Source organism: Solanum dulcamara, chromosome 6 (assembly GCF_947179165.1).
Source record: "Solanum dulcamara chromosome 6, daSolDulc1.2, whole genome shotgun sequence".
Lineage (NCBI taxonomy): Eukaryota > Viridiplantae > Streptophyta > Magnoliopsida > Solanales > Solanaceae > Solanum > Solanum dulcamara.
In genome coordinates, this window is record NC_077242.1 from 68,145,381 (window position 1) to 68,167,080 (window position 21,700).

The window sequence follows — 21,700 nt, forward strand, 5'->3', positions numbered from 1 at the left end:
GACGGAGACTCCATGGTCAATAGTCACTAAGTTGAGTTTATCCTCATGGAAATCCATCTATGGTTCTTTGAATCTCTTGTCTAATGGAGGTAATTTAGTATCTTAGGCTAATTATTGACCTGATTACTCAAAACTTGTGTCATAGATGACTCTCGATTTCAATTTCTATCTTCTTCTTTCTCTAGTTTTTTTCTGTCTTAATAATCAATTATCTATCATGTGTCGTCTAGTTTCACCTCTTTTTTGTAATTTTTGTTTTCTATGGAATGATTGTCATTAAATACTGATGATGGTTTAATAATCTTGTGTGTTATAACTATCTTCAGTTATTGCCTTGACAATGTCACATTCAATGAATTTGTCTATTGGGTGTGCGATGATTGTGAGGAGAATGAACTCACTAGAATGACGAATTCTGATGTTGTCCCACCTGGAAATGATTTGGTAGAGCATAGTCATGCTGTACAACCTGTTCATGATCCTATTTGGAGGTGAGTAGATATCTCACAGATTATTTGGAATTTATCAATATGGATCTGTTGTATTGTGAAATGTGAATGAAAATGTCTATTTTCTTGCACATTTTTTGGCAGAGGTTGCTATAACATATGGAACAACAAAGAGTATGTGACGCTTAATGGAGTTGTGGCTCACCTCTCCGTCAAAGCAAGCCAAACGGTTTCTGAAAAAGCAAAGCTACTTGCACTTTATCTTCACTTTGAAATGGTTCCAAAATCCTATTTGTGGCCCAAGTGTTTCAACACATCAGAGGCTACTGATGATGATATTGAATTATATTTCTTCCCTTCGGAAGCAAGGTAATTACTTTGAATTTTCACCATTTTATGCTTAGTACTTTTCATCAACTTCGCTTTGTTGTCATTTTAATTTTCTCGGTACAGACACAAGCAGGAATTTGATCGTTTGGTTGAAGATATGATTGGTGGAGAACATGCTCTCCAAGCTTTTACGCCATTTAGGGAGCTGTTGGTTTTCACATCCACAGAACTGCCCCTGCGTCACTGGAGTAAGTTTTTACTTATGGGGCTTAGATCTTAGTTTTCATAAGATGTTGTTATTTCGTGTTCATTGTTAAGTTATTTGAGGGAATTGGTTGGCAGGATACCAACAGAAATACTATCTATGGGGCGTTTTCAGAGCGACGCATGGTTCTAGTAGCCGTAAAATGATATCAAACGGAATTCAATCTGGGATGGTACGTCAAACTCCTGAGACTTTATTGGCTAACCGAGATAAGATAAACGTTGATAACAATAGCACCCCTACTGAGGTAGACACACCAATTATGACGGACGTTTTGAGACGAGGCAAGAGGATCAGAAAAATTGCTAGGTTGGCTGACTATGATTATAATCAAGATTAAAAGTTAGGTTGTATTACAGTTAGCCAAAAGGACAAGGGAATCAATATCAACTTCTTTCTCTACATTTGACTGGAAGTGAAAATTGCGATAGGCAAAAGTTTCGCTTTTATTCACTATGTTTCTGATCTTAGTATTGCTAGCTCTCGATGATTTCTCGATTGTCAACAAATATAAATGGGTTTTTTTCTTCAATGATGTTATGTGAAATGCAACCATATGTAGTATCTCATCTGTTTAGCTATATGGGGTAAGTACATTGAAGTATGGAATCTGATTAGTAGAGCTTTAGAACAATACTCTACGTCCATCAACGAGGCTGAAAATATGCAAAAAAAGGGAAAGAATTGCTCCAAGACTTAAAACATTCACATACCTTTGATGCTACTTTCAAAATGCCCAGTGAAACTTTTGTACCTTTGAAAGGCGGATGACCCAACTTCATGTCACGCCCCGGGAGGGTACCCTAGGCGCGACCGGCACTCGAAAGCCATTTCTAGCCTTCAAGCGAACCATCTAATTCAGTCACATTCACTCAATGGAGGATTCAATCATACACACTATTCACATTATGGGGGCCGAAGGCCAAACACTATCAACTCAACAAAATGAACACAATAAAACTCCTCAAAATAACAGTTCAACCTCCCCACACTCTAGTCTATGAAGCCTCTATCAAAGTCTAGGAGGAGCCAATTACAACCCAAAGGCTACCAACAATCAAAATACATGAAACAACACAAAACAATACAAGGAGCTCAACATCCTCCGGAAACTAAAAGGACTCACTCAAGTGTCCTAAGTCTAACAAGAATTGGTTTAGACGGGACCAATTCTCATGCCACTCAACTCAACTGACTCGGAGCACTATCAAGACCTAAATGAGAGTTTCTCTTATCCGACAACCATTACTTATGAGCCAGTGATAGTACAATAATTAGACATTGTTGCCACGTCCGTCCATACCTTGCCAGGGCATGAACGCCTCCCTAATCATGGATTCCATCGATTAGTCAAGTCCTATCATTTTAGGATAATAAAAGGGGAAACATCCTACTTTAACGGTTCGATCCCACGGGAAGCATCCGACTTTAACGGTTCTATCCCTACCTACGTTGGCGGCGTAGTTTCTGGGGTTCAAGTATGGACTATACTCTCACCCGCTTCGGTGCTCGATACTCCTTCTATGACTCCATGCTCATAAGACTCCCTCCAATCATCTCAAACAAGCCCTCACGGCTAGTTTCATTTAGGACTTTGCCAACTCATCAACTTTATTCTCATTTCAACTCAATCAAGTCATAATGGCAAGTCTCATTTAGGACCTTGTCCACTCATCAATTATATCCTCCAATCAACTCAATCAAGCCTAATTTAATAAGCATTCATAACATCCCACAAACATAACAAACCAATCCTCTCCTCATTTATCACCTCATTAGGACTCGTCACAACTCTAAGGTTTTAAACCAACAATTCAAGAGGAATAACACATTTAAGGAAATTGACACATTCCACATAATCACATGGTTAAGGAAATCAACAAGGCATATTAACAAACCATCTCCATCAACTCATGCTAACATGAAGGTTTAGAAATTCTTAGCTCAACAACTTCAACACAATAAGAATCAAATTGATAGTAGGCAAGACTCATTCAAACATGAACCATATCAAGAAACTCCATTCTCATGGACATCTAACCTCAAAGAAGAGTAGGGCACATGGGTGGACTCAACTCATGCTTTGAGTAGGCTTACATACCTTAGAATAGATTCTTGAAGAAACCTTGTTGTTGGGTCTTCAATGGAAAGCTTGAAGTCCTGAAGCTCTTGGAACAATCTCTTGTTGGAAATAGAGAAGAAGAAGAAGAAGAAGAGAGAGAGAGGGATTTCTAGGGCTTTTTAGAGAGAGAGTGAGGGATTGAAAATGGTCCCAAAACATGATAAGGCTGATACATATATAATTTGGGACAATTCCCAAATTGCCCTCTCTCCAAAATTCTGAAAAATAGGCTGAAAATGCTCCTGGAGCGATAGTGGCGCATCGCGCCATTGTAGCGCCAGGTCGATTAGGCCTAAAACCTGCACATCAGTTAGTGGCGCACCGAGCCAAGGACCGAACTACTGAGGCATGTTCTTGGCTCGATAGTGGCGCGTCGCGCCCTTACAGCGCCAAGGCCATATTTTTTAGGTTCTGGAAATAGGCTTGAAAACCCTGCAAACCTCATAGTGGCGCGCCGCGCCAGGGGCCAAACTACTGAGGCTTGTTCCTAGTGCGATAGTGGCGCATCGCGCCACTGCGGCGCCAAGCCCAGATTCCCAACAGTTGTACCCCAGGCCTGAAATTCCTGTCGTGTTAGTTCATCTTGGGATCGTCGTATCGTATAACTCCGAACTCCAAAAATTACATTCTTGGTGGCGTTGGAAAGAAGACTCGATGACCTTTAATTTGATATGTCGTGGGCCACCCAAATTATCATCTTTCAAAAGATAGGGTCATTAGAAGTCGACCCCTTTAAACGAACTCATCCTAAAACTTAGCCACGACGAACCTTTTGGACTTAGCTTGGTCCTAGGGGTCCTTTGTGACCCCACATCACCTCCAATACTCTTCAATTACTCAGGGACTCATCTTAGCTCAAGCATATACTTCACAATAATAGATTTTGACCCTACCCGAATACAAGAATGGTCTGAATCTTAGGGAAAATGTTTGAGGGATGTTACACTTCAATTTTGAAATGTCACTTGAAGGGATGTGACAACCCAAAGTTTCTCTTTGAAAGGCGAACGACCCAATTTAAATTGAAATGTCACTTGAAGAGGTGTGACAACCCAACATATCCCTTGAAAGGCGGACGAACAAATTTAAATTTGAAATTTCACTTGAAGGGATGTGACAACCTGATGTGTCCCTTGAAAGGTGGATGACCCAATTTAAATTTGAAATGTCACTTGAAGGGATGTGACAACCCAATGTGTCTTTTGAAAGGCAGACGAACCAATTTGAACTTGAAATGTCACTTCAAGGGGTGTGACAACCCAGTGTCCCTTGAAAGGTGGACGACCCAATTTTAATTTGAAATGTCATTTGAAGGGATGTGACAACCCAATGTGTCCCTTAAAAGGTGGATGACCCAATTTGAATTTGAAATATTACTTTTTAGGGAGGTGACATCTAATGTGTCCACTTGAAAGGCGGACGATCCAATTTGAACTTGAAATGTCACTTTCTATAGAGGTGATGTCCCAATGTGTCCCTTGAAAGGCAAACGACCCAATTTGAACTTGAAATATCACTTTTTAGGGAGGTGACGTTCCAATGTGTCCCTTGAAAGGAGGACGACTCAATTTGAACTTGAAATGCCACTTTTTAGGAAGGTAATGTTCCAATGTATCCCTTGAAAAATGGACGACCCAATTTGAACTTGAAATGTCACTTTTTAGGGAGGTGACGTCCCAATGCGTCCCTTGAAAGACGGACGACCCAATTTAAACTTGAAATGTCACAGTTTAGGAAGGTGACATCCAATGTGTCTTTGAAAGGCAGACGACCTAATCTGAATTTGGTGTGAATGGTGTATCACAAAATCTGCAATAACAATGTTAGTGGCAGTAGCAACATAAATGCAATATAAACTATGCAAATATGGCCTTATATGAACAATCAATAAAGTAATGATCCAATGTCTTACTTTGGACAAAATAACATCTTGAATTTTTCAAAAATCTCAATTTAAAAGAGATAACAAATCAAAAAGTGTCATTTTAAATGGCATGACAATCCAATAAAACAAATGTCAATTTGGACGGCTTGACAAACCATAAATAAAGCATCCTTTTGAATGGCATGTCAATTTAAAAGTTAAATGTGTTCAATCATATATCACTAGGAACAATATTAATATTTATCAATAATTGAGGAACTAATGTATTATTGTCCCGATATGTTATACCCTTAATGGTTGATCGGGGTATTGTTTTTTAGTTGAAAAATTGATATAAATAAGTGCTCATAAAATAATTTTGATACATTTATTATACAAAATTACTTGTTGTTTCTTTAACCTCGATATTTTATATATTGTATAAATAAGTATTATCTACATTATACTATTATCATAGCCCACCTATGACTACCTATGACTATGAAATTATAACAATCTTTTTATAAAAAAAAATTGGGGGTAGGGGAAATAGGGGAGGAGATTACAATGTGGGGAATCGAACCCTCACCAAAAAGATGAAAGTTCAAGCAACCAACCAACTAAGCTACTAAGCTTCCCCAACAATCTTTTTATCTATTCAAGATATGAGTAAGTTTTGTGTACGTTTTGCTTTTCCCAGACCACACCTACGAGATTGCATTAATCTATAAAGTTTGACCAATCATTAAATAGCTTGACCAATTATTAAATGTATACATAAAACATCTATTGTGTTTTCCTTATTTTACATCTATTGTGTTTTCCTTATTTTCATCAAATTGCTAGACTGTAACGTTAACTTTAATCAACAAAAAGGTGATAGGATAGGATTGCTTGAATTTTCAACAAAAACTCTGTCGCTCCATCCCGTTTACGAGATTCTAATACAGTTCCGAATTCATCAATCCTTGATTATTTCTGTTTCCACATGGTATGTGTCTAAGATTTTTCCCACTTGTGTTATTTTTTATCTTTGATTGTTATAAATCTGTTGTGTTTTTTGAGTTTCAATAATATTTTGAAAAAATAGATCTTATGTTTATTTGATAAAATATTATATACTTTTTTCTCATAAATTCTTAAAATATATGATAGTTAATTATAATTTGCTAATTAATATTTTTATAATTAGCAACGAAATATTTCTTGCAATAATTCGTAAGACACAAATAGACGTATATAAATTATTGTACAGTAGATAACACCGCAATAATTTACTGATTATAGTTTTGAAAACTTTTCCAATTGAGTCAATTGTTACACAAACTATCAAAATTATTCTAGTAGTAGAAATATTTAAAAATAGAATTAAGACTTTATTTGATTGAATATACCAATTATAGTATCATTTTTACTTGTATAATATTTTGTATTTCTTTTAATTACTAAACTAAATCTAAATCATCAATATTGTAGTGATTGTTACACTTTAGAAGACATTCAAAATTAAGACAATGTCTTTTGGGATTTAATTATTTGATAATCTAATTAGTTTAAGGTTGAGATGTCTAAGAAGACACAAAAAAAATTAAAAAGATAATGTTAAACCAAGATTGATTCAAATTGAAGTGAATTAGAAAAATAAAAAGTAGAATAATATATATATATATATATATATATATATATATATATATATATATATTTCGGGGGCCTATAGCCATTGCTTCTGTGACTTTACGGTTGAGTTGCCCCTGTGTGGTGGTCTGAACATGCTTGAACACACCTGAATTGACTCCATGGAATATAAGAAAAAGTAAATACAAGAAGAAGTAATGGGAATTCATAACTATTATATACACACATAAAATATAATTTTGACCTTGTATATACAATATAAATTTTCATAGACCCTCGGTTCAAGAAAAAAACATATCAAAAAAGAAATAAAGTGAAAAAATCATGACAAAATATAATAGAAATTTTAACCTTGTATTTATAATATATAAATAATTTCTCGATGAAGAGGATTCAGAATTGTGATACTCTAGTTATCTCCACCAACACAACCATAGAGAGAGCAAATGAATATCATATTCAGTCTCCATTGATAGGACAACTTAGAGTTGATTTGACTCATTACAGCCGCTAAACCTGTAGAGTGGAGACTATGTCATATGCATTAATTTCTTGCTACAACTTCCATTAGATAGAGTATCTGGATCTTTTGCATTATTTGTATATTTCTATGCATATAACTGCAGTTTTAACAATTATTTTGCCATGTTGTCCAGGCGACGACAATATGCCTACATTGTGGTGACAAAGGATTCTCTAACGCCTTTGTCTATTGTGTATACTGTCTTCAAGTTGCTGTACATCGGTACGCTTAGATTGTTACCCAATGTCATTGTTAAATTTCTACTCTGCCTTTTTTTAATGAACATGAAAAGATGTTCTTGGTATTTAATAACTACATTTATAGAAGACTTTGGTTTTGACTAGTGATATGTTCTACTCTTTCGATAGGGGACAATGTTAACCTACTACCTTCATGTAGTACATTTACAAAACCCTATATGTGTGAAAACGTGGTTAGCCAAAAAATCCTCCACATGATGAGCAACATGAAAATCAAGATACAAAAGGATCAATATCTTGTTCTTCATTCAAGAATGTCAAAATCTTGTTCATCATCATCATATATATTGCTCATTGTCTTCTTTTTCCTTTTTGACTTCGTCAATTATGGAGTGACTTATTGCTACTTCTTTTCCCTTGCTGTCTAAGCAAGAAGCGCTCCCCCTTGAACCATATATGCTCTAGACAATTTCACTAGTCCCAGCAACATCACCTCTAGTGAAATTAGAACTCCGGTCATCTATTCATTAGTCTCATTAATATGTCTGAAGAAGTTGGATCAATGCCTCAGTGCTCTATTGTACGTGATGAAACACTAGAACATTGAGACTCTTCAGCGAGAATCTATTTCTCTTCTTGGTATGATTTTTAATAAGTTGTGGTTAGTAATTAATACTGTCTATTTTGATTTGTTTCCAATAAGAAAACCGAAAAACCTTCTATACTAAATGTGGTTGCCTTAAAAATTAAATGTATTAAAGGAAAACAACAAATGGGGAATATGTTAACCTATTGTCTTCATGTAGTAAGTTAACAAAACCCTATAAGTGTGATTCTTTCAATTTTTAAAAAAGTAGTTAGACAAAAAATCCTCCATAGGACAAGCAAAAACAAAATCAAGATACAAAAGGATCAACCTCTTATTCTTCTTCAAGAATGTCAAAATTTCATTCATCACCGCTATTTTGTTCATCCTCAATTATAAATCGACTTATTGATACTTGTTTTCCCTTACTATCTATGCTTGAAGCACTCCCCTTTGAACCATAAATATTCTAGGAAATTCCACTTGTCGCAGCAATATCACCTCACATGAAATTAGAACTCTAGTCAGCCATCCATTAGCCTCATCAATTATGTCTAAAAAAGTTTGACCAATTATATTTTGATTGTTGTAAAATACCACAATGCTCTATTGTATTTAATGAAACTCATAATTACCATTGTAGTTCCAAAAAGTTCCTCAGTGTTCCTGTAAATACTATGTTGATCTGTTAGAATATCTTGATCTTTAATATTAGGGACCAACTTTGCAATACGTTCATAAAGCCCTTCTAGCTTCCACACTTTTGAATCTAGTATATCCAAATCAGGTTTATCTTGAAAACATTCATGTTCAAAATATTCCGGACTACGTCCAAAAGTTCATGAAGTTGATATGACCACCTTTTATTAATGATCTCAATTTCTACTATATTTCTACTCGTTGCCATTAAATAGATCTTCGATAGTCTCCTTATAAACCTTATCCATAGCTTAATAACTGTAGCTCATTGATGGTTTTTTATCCACCAAACGAGTACTTTAGTCAAAGGACCGCCAATTTTAAGAGCATGAACGACATTATTCCAAAAGGGAGGAGAAATAATAAATTTTGCAGCTTCACTCCCCAAATTTTCTTTGCAAATTCAGTCCATCAACAAGGAGAACATTTGGATGGACTCAATAACAGAATCGTTAGTTTAAGAAATTCAAGAGACAAACTTTATTTTGGAGAATTCACTAACACATTAATGATGATATTCTCGTTTCTTGAGATTATTTTTGGCAAGTTTGTTCTTGTTTATTTTGATGATATTCTTGTATAGACATTCCTTAAATGATTATCTTCTTAATGTACAATCTAGTTTTGAAATACTTAAGACTGAGAAAGTTTATGCAAACTTTAATAAATATGATTTTTAGGGTTGTTTCTTGGGGTTTGTAGTAAGTGGGAAGGGCTTAGAAGTTGATGAGACCAAACTAAAGGCTATAAGGGATTTACCAACTCTGAAGAGCATTAAGAGGTTAGGATCTTCCATGGGTTAGCAAGCTTTTATAGGAGGTAAAGTAAGATGAGTCTTTTAAGAAGTTGAAATATAAGCTTAGTTTGTCTCATTTATTGCAACTTGCGAATTATGGCAAGATCCTTGACGTTGAGTTTCATGCATTGGGGAAGGCTATTTGTGTCATTTTCATGCAAGATCAATTTTTTTTATAATGTGCTTTAGTTAACAGGTGTGTGGTGCTACAATAAACTATAAATATTGCATATGATATACTTATCACACTATTTGTTGTTGTTATTATTTCCTTATTAGATGATATGTTTTTTACTATCGTTTTTCCTTTTCATACCTTCTTTGATTTTCTATACTTGATCCGAGAGTCTTCTAAAAACATCCCCTCTACGGTCCCCATAAACTCTACCCTCCCCAAATTCACAAGTGGAATTTCACTACCCGGTATGATGTTGTTAGGGCTTTAGCTAATTGATAGTGTTATATTTGGCCTTTGATGTTTTTCATTAGTTCAGATCATCAAAGCCTTAATTACTTGAAAAGACAAGGTAAGTTGAATAAAAGGCATGCTACCCGGTAGAAATTTATACAAGGAATCAATAATGTGGTTATCCATATGTGTTTAGGAGATATGCCTTGATCAACATATTGGTGCTAAGTTGGAAGGTTTTTGTCACGACCCGAGCCTAGGGCCTAGACGTGACACGGCGAATGAGACACCCGGAGGTACCTCACCCAAGCCTCTTAGCATTCGTTAAGCATTTCATTGGTAATGGCATACAATAAGAAGCGGAAAGTAAATAAATAAAAAGGGAATCGGGACTAAGGGGAATATTGTGGAACATGCTCTCCAAGCTTTTACGCCATTTAGGGAGCTGTTGGTTTTCACATCCACAGAACTGCCCCTGCGTCACTGGAGTAAGTTTTTACTTATGGGGCTTAGATCTTAGTTTTCATAAGATGTTGTTATTTCGTGTTCATTGTTAAGTTATTTGAGGGAATTGGTTGGCAGGATACCAACAGAAATACTATCTATGGGGCGTTTTCAGAGCGACGCATGGTTCTAGTAGCCGTAAAATGATATCAAACGGAATTCAATCTGGGATGGTACGTCAAACTCCTGAGACTTTATTGGCTAACCGAGATAAGATAAACGTTGATAACAATAGCACCCCTACTGAGGTAGACACACCAATTATGACGGACGTTTTGAGACGAGGCAAGAGGATCAGAAAAATTGCTAGGTTGGCTGACTATGATTATAATCAAGATTAAAAGTTAGGTTGTATTACAGTTAGCCAAAAGGACAAGGGAATCAATATCAACTTCTTTCTCTACATTTGACTGGAAGTGAAAATTGCGATAGGCAAAAGTTTCGCTTTTATTCACTATGTTTCTGATCTTAGTATTGCTAGCTCTCGATGATTTCTCGATTGTCAACAAATATAAATGGGTTTTTTTCTTCAATGATGTTATGTGAAATGCAACCATATGTAGTATCTCATCTGTTTAGCTATATGGGGTAAGTACATTGAAGTATGGAATCTGATTAGTAGAGCTTTAGAACAATACTCTACGTCCATCAACGAGGCTGAAAATATGCAAAAAAAGGGAAAGAATTGCTCCAAGACTTAAAACATTCACATACCTTTGATGCTACTTTCAAAATGCCCAGTGAAACTTTTGTACCTTTGAAAGGTGGATGACCCAACTTCAATTTTGAACATGGAAGGCCTAGAAATCGATTGTAATTTCTTCATCGACCAATTTTCACTTGTAAAATATAGATGGTACAGACACCTCTTGAAAATCATTTTTCGGGATCTAAGATAAGAAATAAACTTTCCCTTAGGCACCATAGAGCTACCCCCCCCATTCTAACACAAGTTCGTTTGGAAAATGAAAGGTAAGTTTTCGGGTTCTATAGTCAAGAGACGCATAGCACGAGTGGAGCCAATCCATCCCCAAAATTATATCAAAAACTATCATAGCAAGCTCTATTAAATCCACCAAAGTTTTCTTATTCAAAGCAACCACCACACAATTTTTATAGACCCTCCTAACAACAATAAACTCACCAATAGGAGTGGAAACTGAGAAGGATTCGGGGATACTTTTAGGACTAAACCCAGAACTCATAGAAACAAAAGGAGACACATATGAAAGGGTAGAAATGGGGTCAAGTAGTACATAACAATTCCGAGAAAAGATATATAACATGCCTGTCACAACATCTGGTGAAGTCTCAGATTCCTGGCGAGTGTATAGTACATAGAGACGGTTTTGGCCTGCCTCGTGCTCTCTTGGTAAGCCCTGCATATTGGTCCATTTGGCAGGTAAAAGAGTAGATATTTCTCCATTAGTCGATGTTGATGGATCTAAAGAGCTATTTCTCTTTCCCGTAGAGTCATTGTCACTCCCTTTAGCTGTTGATCCCTTCTCAAGCCTCGCACGTGTAACATCTTTGAGGATCATGACAGCATATTCTCGGATTAAATCCTGCATTTTGTCTGATGGAGTAGGTAGTGGACCTAACCACTTCTTCTTTTCCTTACTATCATGAATTGGTTCTTTCCTAGTGGCTATCTGTTAATACCCTTGATAAGGAGTATCAAATCTCTGAGTATAATTCTCAGAGCCCTCTTTTCTGATGGACACCTGAACAAATGCAAAAGATTTTCTTCCTTCTTTTAGAACACCTCTTGATACATATTCATTTTTTTCACCAAACCTATTCTGAGATTTTGAAAGGGTTGTTAGAAAATGAAAATTTTCTAAATAGTCTTTAGTTTGATACTCCCTCCATTTCAAAAAGAATGACCTCTTTTCATTTTTAATCTGTTTCAAAAAGAATGACCCATTTTTTTTTTGGTAAAATTTTAATATCAACTTTCCACGTGGCATGTTTAAGTCTACAAGATTAAAGGGTGTTTTAGTACATTTGACATAACTTTAATTTAGGACCACAAGATGAAAAAGTCTTCTTTGATTTCTTAAACTTCATGTCAAGTCAAACTAGACCTTTTTTTTTAAACGGAGGGAGTAGTTCTTTTTTGAATATTTTGTCTAGTTTGTACATGCATGGTAGCCCTTGTTTTGTGGAATATGTCTTGTAAGAAAAGTACAATACTAGTTGGATAGGTATGGTCCTCTACTAACTTTTATAAACTTATCATATTATATTAAAAGTAAGAAGAATTTTAGGCAAAATTTATATTACGGTTTTACCCCTACATTTAATTAAAATGTTACAAATTATTTAATAATTAAATATTAAATAATAAATCATCATATTAGTACATGAATCAACCACCATAAAGTCTCTTAAATATGTATTATTTGTATTAGTTTCATGTTTGAGTAGATTCATAAATTTTTTGTTTTGTTCATCTTCCAATTGGAAATATGAATAGTTATGTTTGCCCTTCACAAAAAGAAAAAAATCATGCAAACCAATATATATATATATTGCACAGTAGGGTTATGAAAATCCACGAGAAGCGACTGGGCGTATTGTATGTGCCAATTGTCATTTAGCTAATAAGCCCATGGAAATTGAGGCTCCACGAGCGGTACTTCCTGATATTGTATTTGAAGTAGTTGTTTGAATTCCTTATGATATGCAACTGAAACAGGTTCTTGCTAATGGTAAAAAAAGGGGGGTTGAACGTGGGGGTTGTTCTTATATTACCGGAGGGGTTTGAATTAGCTCCTTCCGATCGTATTTCTCCTGAGATGAAAGAAAAGATTGACAATTTGTATTTCCAGATATATCGCCCCAATAAAAAAATATTCTTGTGGTAGGCCCTGTCCCTAGTAAAAAATATAGTGAAATAAATTTCCTAATCTTTCCCCGAACCCTGCTACTAAGAAGGATGTTCACTTCTTAAAATATCATATATACATATATATATATATATATATATATATATCTGTATTAATGTGAATTATATTACATAAATTTTATTACCACTAACTCTCTATTTGTGAATATATGTAACTCTCACTAATTATATTCACTATGATTTTTAATCACATATCTCATCCTCACTCATCAAATAGATTAATGGCATATTCATGACAACTTTTTGTGTTCCTCAATCATATTCTATAAATAGAGATATTTGACATAATATCAATTGAAAAAAATAAGAAAATATCTATGTTTGTTCTCTTGTCTCTTTTAATTGTTTTGTTTAGTGTTTATGTTTCTTGTTTGTTGTTATTGTACAACTTTCTATTGCTTTGTTGTTATTAATATTAAGAATTTACCGTGATTTATTGCTTTGTATAGATTAGCCTACCATGTAGTATTTTCGTAACCTCATTTGAAAATTATATTTGTACAATAGTTAGTTATTTTTACTTTATGCACTTTTAGTCAATTTTATAATTAAGGATGTATTCTTTTTATTAGGAAGATATATGTACTTTCTATCATAAAAAGGATGGATATTATTTAGTAAATTCCAATAGATTTGAAGGGAATAAAATATGTCATTTGCAATATAAAATTGATAAAATATTTTGGGATAAACGCGCAAAGCACGTCCCCAAAACTAGTGTAGATATATGTGTGTATGCCTTTTGCAATTTGTGATGAATGAACTAAAAGTCTTCTGCTCAACCTTATGTTTTTCTCTAAAGTTTCATCCACTAACAGTGGTATCAAGAGCCCTTCTTCTTGAGGGACCTGTGAAGGAAAAAAGATAAGTTTTTTCTTCAGTTCTTCTAAGGTGAGTGAGCTGAGTAGCACTAACATGGCATCCAACAACTTCTTGGGTGCAGGCCCTCCTATGTTTACATGAGAAAATTATCACATATGGATGATAAAGATGAAGTCTTATCTCAAAGCTATTAGTCTATGCGAAATAATTGAAAGTGAAGATGATCCTCCTCCACTTGGACCAAACCTAACAGTTGACAAATGAAGATTTATGAAGATGCGAAGTCAAGGAAGCAAAAGACTCTTACATGTCTGCATTCAGCATTTTCAAATGTGATTTTCACAAGAATAATGGCTTGTAAAACACCTAAAGAAGCATGAGAGAAGATAAAAAAGGAGTTCGACGAAAGTGACAGAGGAAAGACTGTTAAATTCTGTTAAGGATGAAAGAAGGAGATACTATGAAAGAGTATTCTGCCAAACTTGTGGAGATTGTAAACAAAATATGGTTGTTTCGTGAAACCTTTCTAGATTCAAAAATGGTGGAGAAGATGATGATAAGCTTACCAACACAGTTCGAGTCTATGATTTTAGCAATAGAGGAATCTTGAGATCTGAAGACTTTATCCATAGCGCAGTTGATCAGCAAGTTGCAAGCTCAAGAACAATGATCAAGTATAAGAGATGATGAAGTAGTTGAAGTGGCATAAAGGCAAAAGCATAAAGGCAAGCAGCCATTGAAGGACAATAAAAGGATGGACGAAGCTAAAGTAGCAAAGGGCAAAACATGGAAGGAATCTTCAAAGAAAGGAAAGTTTCCACCTTGCAATCATTGTAAAAGAACCAATCATCAAGAAAAGAACTGTTGATTCAAAGAAAAGTCATCAATTTAATGTAGATTTTGTAGAAAAATGGGTCATATTGAGAAGAATTTTAGGTTCAAGCAGAATCAACCACAACAACGTCATGTGCGGCATCTACTAAACAGTCGGAAAAGGAAGAAGAGAGCTTGTTTATGGCTTATCATGAAGAAAATACAACCAACAAATCCTCATGGTTCATAGACAGTGTATGTATGAGTCATATGTCACACAATGAGCTCATGTTTCACAAACTTGACAAGTCAATCAAGACAAAAGTTAGGATGGGAAATGGTGAAACAGTAGATGCACTTGGAAAGGGCTCGATTGCCTTTCAAACTACAAAAGGTACAAAGTTTATACATGATGGTTATACATTCCTTGTTTAGCATGTAAGTTGTTAAGTGTGGCTCAAATGATGTCTAAAGGCTATTTCTTATTTTTCAAGGGCAAGCATCGTTTGGTTTTTGACTCTGAAGAGAGTTTGATTGTTAAAGTAGAAAATGGTGGGTAAAATTTTTCCTTTAGAATGGAAGTTCGATATTGTAAATTTTGCAAGTATGGATGAGTCATGATTGTGGCTCAAAAGATATGGTCATTTTAACTATGCTACTTTAAAGTACATGTATGAAAGAGGCTTGACTAAACATTTACCCAAGATTTTACTATCTAAAGAAGTTTGTGAGCCATGTCAGATGGGTAAGGTACATAGGAAAGCATTTCCTAAAAGTGCTATCTAGAGGGCAACTAAAAAACTTGAACTAGTTCATACTGATGTGTGTGGAGCTATGCAGATATCATCTTTGGGACAAAATAAATACTTTGTTCTCTTTATTGATGACTTAACAAGGTTGACTTGGGTGTGTTTTTTGAGTAACAAGTCTCAAGTGTTTCCAGTTGTTAAGAAATTTAAAGCTTTTGTTGAAAGACAAAGTGGTTGTAAACTGAAATCTTTAAGGTCGGGCAATGGTGTTGAATACACTTCAAATGAGTTAAATAACTAGTGAATATATAAGGATTGATCACAAGTTGACAGTAAGTTATTCGCCCGAACAAAATGAAGTCTTGGAGAGGAGGAATAGGACTGTTGTTGAAATGGCTAGATGTTTGTTGCTTGAAAAGAAACTACCGGAAAGATTTTAGGTAGAAGCTGTTTATACTTCAGTGTATTTATTAAATAGGCAGCCAACTAAAGTTGTGGACGGAAAAACTCCTATTGAGGCATGGAGTGGAATAACATCATCTACGAAGCACTTAAAAATCTTATTGGAGTGGAATAAGACCATCTGGGAAGCATTTGAAAATATTTGGTTCGATTTGCTATTATCATGTTCCTTTAGTCAAATAAAGCAAACTTGAACTGAAAGGTGAATTGGGGATCTTTATTGGGTATTCATCACAAGCCAAGGGTTATAGAGTTCTCAACTTGCAAACAAAAAGTATTTCCATCAGAAGAGATGTAGTAGTGGATGATCATGCTTATTGGAACTGGATAAGAAGAAAATTAAGAAAGATAATGCAGGTTTTCACAACTTGCAACCACTGCCTGAAATCCAATCATTTGGCTTTGAAAATATGGAAGAAGATGAAGACTCAGATAGGGAATCCTCACTTGATTCGCCAATTTTGAAGACAAGGTCCCTTTCTGGGATTTATGAAACATGTAATGTTGCAATATCGAAACCAAATAGCTATCAAGAAGCACCAAAACATGAAGTTTGGATTGAAGTTATGAAGGAGGAGATTGGTATGATAGAGAAGAATGACACTTGGAAGCTGGTTGATAAACCCAAAGATGGAAATATAATAGGGGTGAAGTGGGTTTAAAGAACCAAACTTAATCCAGATAGCTCAGTTTATAAATGCAAAGAAAGGCTTGTTGTGAAATGTTATGCGCAAGTTGTAGGTCTGGATTATGGAGACACATTTGCACCTGTTGCACGACATGATACAATAAGGCTTCTATTTACTTTGCCAACTCAATCAAATTGGAAGTTGTATTATCTGGATGTGAAATCAACATTGTTAAATGGACATTTTGTCACGCCCCGGGAGGGTACCCTAGATGTAACCGGCACTCAGAAACTATTTCTAGCTCCCAAATGAACCACATAGCCTGATCACACATCCGTTCATTCATTCAATCAACGGAAGACAAAAATATAAAGAGAATATTTGGTGGGCAACTCAAAACATCAATCTAACTTAAAGAATAAAGGCCATGGACCAACAAATCAACTCTAATATTTGTCATTAAAAATAGTTTGACAAGAATAATTTAAGGAAAGAAATACTTAATCGACCCTTCACTATCTAGTCTATGAAGCCTCTATCACTACTATCTATTTGGTTCTAATGACATGTTCATGGATACCTCAAATTAAAATAGAAAGGGCTAACTCGACGCAAGAATACATAAATGGTGTCCTCCGTATGTAGGGAAGAACTCACCAATACACTGAGTGTGTATAGATCCTCAATGGTGCTTCTATTGACGATCTCTTAAACCTGTCTCTACATCATGAAATGATGCAGGACCAAATGAACGTCAGTACATGGAATGTACGAGTATGTAATATGGCAGAATGAAACATACCTCAAGGAAGAATAACGTTGGTTCAAATACCTCAAATCATAAGGATAAAAGAGAGACTCAATCAAAGTGTCCTAGGTCTAAAGTAAGAAATACATTTTTAGACAAAGACCAATCATATACCATACAATCCAATCCAATCATGTACAATACAGTTCAATCCATTCATTTACAATTCGATCCCATCTAATCATATACCACTCTATTCAACCCAATCATGTACCATCCAGTCACAATGCATCTAACCCAATCCGATCATATACAATCAACTCAACAATCAAGTCAAAGGGCTCAACTAAATAAATATGCAAAATAGAACTTAGTAATGTTATACAATCCAACTCAATCATCAAACAATCTCAATCAAACCAATCATATCATGCACAATTCACTCAATTTGGGAGTTTCTCTAACCGACAATAATCCCACCACCTATATATAGGTGATACACAACGAGTCACGTCGTTGCTCCGTCCGTTCATACTTGCCAGGGTATGAACAACTCAAACCAATTATGGATCCGTCAATCAATCAAGTCCTATCATTTCAGGATAATGAAATAGGGAAACATCCGACACGGTACAATCCCTTCCTACGTTGGCGGCGTAGTTTATGGGATTTGAGTATGGATAATACTCTTATCCAATTCGGTGCTCGATAGTCCTCCTAAGACTCAATACGCACATAGATATTAAGTGAGTAAAATATTCAAAATACTCATTTAGTCTCTTAGGACTTAATTTCAAATCAACTCATTTAGTCTCATTGGACTCTTTTCAAAACTCAATTAGGCTGGTCTCATTGGACCCTCTTTCCAATCGACTCATCTCAATCATCAAACTCTTCTCTTTAAATTGATACCATCTCAACTCAATGGATGTAGAAAATATTATATGCATTTAAAATATAATTCCAACTCCTCAACTCTACCTCAAAATAGACATTTTTATGTAAAAATGTTCAACTCATTTATACTCAAAATACTCATATTCAAAGAGATAATTCAGAGACTTTTCAAACTCAAATCGTGCTTACACTCTTTTTAAAATCAAAGATGCAAATAATCATTCTTTAAAACTCAAAATAGTGTATAAATAGTTTATGCAAAAATGCTCACAATCATTTATTTAAAACTCCTTCTCAAAAGATCATTTGTTTTCAAAATATTCATAAGACTCCAATCAACTCAAATTATGCAAATCATATACCACATAATCACATTAGACTCCAATCCACTTCATCACACAACATCCTCATCAACATAACCTCTTCATTCACATTATCGTCAAATATCATCATTCACATCGTCATCAAACATCATCATTACATCATCATCATCATAGCATCATTCACATCATCATCAAACATTATCATCACATCATTATCAAGTATCATCGTCACATCAATCATCAAACATCTACTCCAAAATCCTTATTTTAGTCATATGTTCATTTTATAGAAGCAAAAGGACATTCTTAACTATCCAATTCATTCTTTTCATTCCAATCAATACATATATACACAAAACCATCCATCTTAACCTCAAGACAATTATGACAAAGAAATCTCATCTTGGGTTCATGTGAATGAAACATGAATCCATACTCTCAACAAAACTCAACTCAATAAATATCGTCAATACCTATAAAACTATATACAAAGATCCATTTGTAGTCAATAATATAAAAGATAACTATTTAGTAACTCAAGTCATTAAAAGCATCAATCAACCAATAGTATCTAAAAACATTCTATAGTTTAGGAAAACTTTCAAAGAAACCTTCTTAGAAGGTTCAACTCTTTCACAACTCCTATCCAACACATCTATGGGCATATGGAAGAACTCAATCCATATTTTAGGTTAGACTTACATACCTTGGAGTAGATTTTGAAAAAACCTTATTGTTGGGTCTTCAATGGGAGACTTGAATTCTTGAAGCATCTTGAAGGCAATCTTTGTTGGAGAAGGATTTGGAGAAGAAGAAAGGGAAATTTCTAGGGCTTTTTAGAGAGAGAGGGAGGACTGAAAAATAGTCCAAAAACATTCTAAGTTAGGTATATATAGTTAGGGAAAAAGTCCAAGTTGCCCCTCTTCAAAAATCTGGAAAATTGGGCAAAAATCTTGCTGGCGCTATAGTGGCGCGTCGCGCCACTGCAGCGCCAAGCCAAAATAGGCTTAAAACCCTGCACATCTAATAGTGGCGCATCGCGCCAAGGACCAAACTACTGAGGCTGTTTTCTGGTGCTATAGTGGTGCATCGCGCCACTGGAGCGCCAAGCCTAAATTTCCTGCAGTGGTCGCCCAAGCCTGCAATTCCTGCAGTACTAGTTTGTAGTAAAATGATCCTAACTTTTGACTCCAAACTCCAAAAAATGTAATCTCGGTGGCATTGGAAAGAAGACTCAAATAACTTTAATTTGGTAGGTTGTGGGCTACCCAATTGATTATATTCAAAGAGATATGGTCGTTTGAAGTTGACCCTAATACTAACTCACCCGAAAACTTAATCGATTGGAGTTCTTTGGACTCGACTTGGTGTTAGAGATCTCTTATGACCCCTAAACACATCTAACACACTTAAATTACTTAGAAATTGATCCTAACTCATGTGTGAAATTACAAGTCCTCCGGTCTAAGTCTACACTCACGTGAAAAAATATTCGAATCTTAGCGAAAAATTTTGGAGGGTGTTACACATTTCCAGGAGGAGATTTATGTCGACCAACCAGAAGGCTTTCAAGTTGCAAGAATAGAGGATAAACTCTACAAGCTACATAAGGTATTATATGGATTAAAGAAGGCTCCTCGAGCCTGGTACAGTAAGATTGATGCCCATCTCATGTATTATGTCTTCAAAAGAAGTGAAAATAAAGCCACTTTATATATGAAGAAGGATAAAGGAGGAGATGTTCTCTTGGTGTCACTCTATTTTGATGATCTTCTATTAACAAGAAGCAATGATGCTATGTTGAATCAGTTCAAGCAAGAAATAGAGACCAAGTTTAAAATGTTAGATTGGGATGAAATGAGTTACTTTCTAGGAATTAAGATTCATCAAGCTACTGACAGAATTGTCATTTCTCAGAGAAAATATGCATGGGATATTTTTTAAAAGGTTCAAGATGGAGAGGTGAAAGTCTGTATCGACCCCACTAGTTCACAATGAAAAGATTTTGAAGTTTGAAGGAGGTGATGGGGCTGATCCAGCAGTTTATAAAAGTCTAATTGATAGTTTGTTGTATTTGACAGCAACAAGCCCTGACATGTTCGCGACAAGTCTTCTATCAAGGTTTATGCAAGCTCCAAGTCAAGTTCATCTTGGTGTTTCTAGACGAACGTTGATATATAACAAAGGAACTGCTGCTTACAGTATTTGGTTTAAAAAAGAAGAGCAAGGGAAATTGATGGGTTATTTAGATAGTGAATGGGAAGGAAGCTTTGATGATATGAAAAGCACATTTGGGTATGATTTTACACTTGGTTCAGGCATATTCTTATGAAATTAAAAGAAGCAAGAAGTGGTAGCTCAATCTTCTGCAGAATATATCATCATTGCTGGTGCAACTAATCAGCTCTATGGTTAAGAAAGATTCTACGTGATCCAGAGCAAAATAACATTGAATCTACTGTCATTAAGGTTGACAACAAGTTGGCAATATCTATGGCCAAAAATCCAATGCAACATGGTCATAGCAAGCATATAAATGTGAAGTTTCACGCTATCAGGCAAGCAGAGAAGGATGGAGAAGTTAAACTTGATCATTGCAGCTCAGATCAACAGATTGCAGACATCATGACCAATGCTCTTTCTAAGGGAAAATTTTCTAACGGCTAATCTGGGAATATCCAAGAAAAATTTCAAAGAGAAGTGTTAGAAAATGAAAATTTTCTACATAGTCTTTAGTTTAATTTCTTTTTTGAATATTTTGTTTAGTTTGTAAAGGCATGGTAGCCTTGTTTTGATGAAATATGTCTGGTAAGAGAAGTACAATACTAATTGGATAGGTATGGTCCTCTACTAACTTTTGTAAACTTATGTAGGTATATGTGTATATGCTTTTTGCAATCTTTGATGAATGAACAAAAAGGCTTCTGCTAAACCTTAATCTTTTTCTCTAAAGTTTCATCCACT

The 21,700-nt window shown here is 35.2% G+C and overlaps 2 protein-coding genes across 2 annotated transcripts; one reads left to right on the forward strand and one right to left on the reverse strand.

Moving 5' to 3' along the window:
* Positions 1-358: 358 nt before the first annotated feature.
* Positions 359-1,507, forward strand: LOC129893385 (uncharacterized). Its single transcript, XM_055968899.1, has 4 exons — positions 359-491; positions 594-818; positions 903-1,027; positions 1,122-1,507. Exons 1-4 carry the CDS (start codon positions 406-408, stop codon positions 1,382-1,384), a joined length of 699 nt encoding a protein of 232 aa, XP_055824874.1. The 5' UTR covers positions 359-405; the 3' UTR covers positions 1,385-1,507.
* A 3,382-nt stretch (positions 1,508-4,889) lies between these two features.
* On the reverse strand, positions 4,890-12,134 carry LOC129892929 (uncharacterized). The gene is made up of 3 exons (XM_055968440.1): positions 11,671-12,134; positions 6,742-6,813; positions 4,890-4,975 (listed from the first exon to the last, which is right to left on the reverse strand). Exons 1-3 carry the CDS (start codon positions 11,951-11,953, stop codon positions 4,890-4,892), a joined length of 441 nt encoding a protein of 146 aa, XP_055824415.1. The 5' UTR covers positions 11,954-12,134.
* Between the last annotated feature and the right edge of the window lie 9,566 nt (positions 12,135-21,700).

Coding starts and splice junctions, on each gene's coding strand:
- LOC129892929 (XM_055968440.1), bottom strand. CDS start 11,953: ATGCAGGATTTAATCCGAGAATATGCTGTCATGATCCTCAAAGATGTT. Junction 6,814..11,670: donor TTCACCAGATGTTGTGACAG/GCATGTTATATA, acceptor GAGTCAATTCAG/GTGTGTTCAAGCATGTTCAG. Junction 4,976..6,741: donor CACAGAAGCAATGGCTATAG/GCCCCCGAAATA, acceptor TTGTTATTGCAG/ATTTTGTGATACACCATTCA.
- LOC129893385 (XM_055968899.1), top strand. CDS start 406: ATGACGAATTCTGATGTTGTCCCACCTGGAAATGATTTGGTAGAGCAT. Junction 492..593: donor GTTCATGATCCTATTTGGAG/GTGAGTAGATAT, acceptor ATTTTTTGGCAG/AGGTTGCTATAACATATGGA. Junction 819..902: donor TTCTTCCCTTCGGAAGCAAG/GTAATTACTTTG, acceptor TTCTCGGTACAG/ACACAAGCAGGAATTTGATC.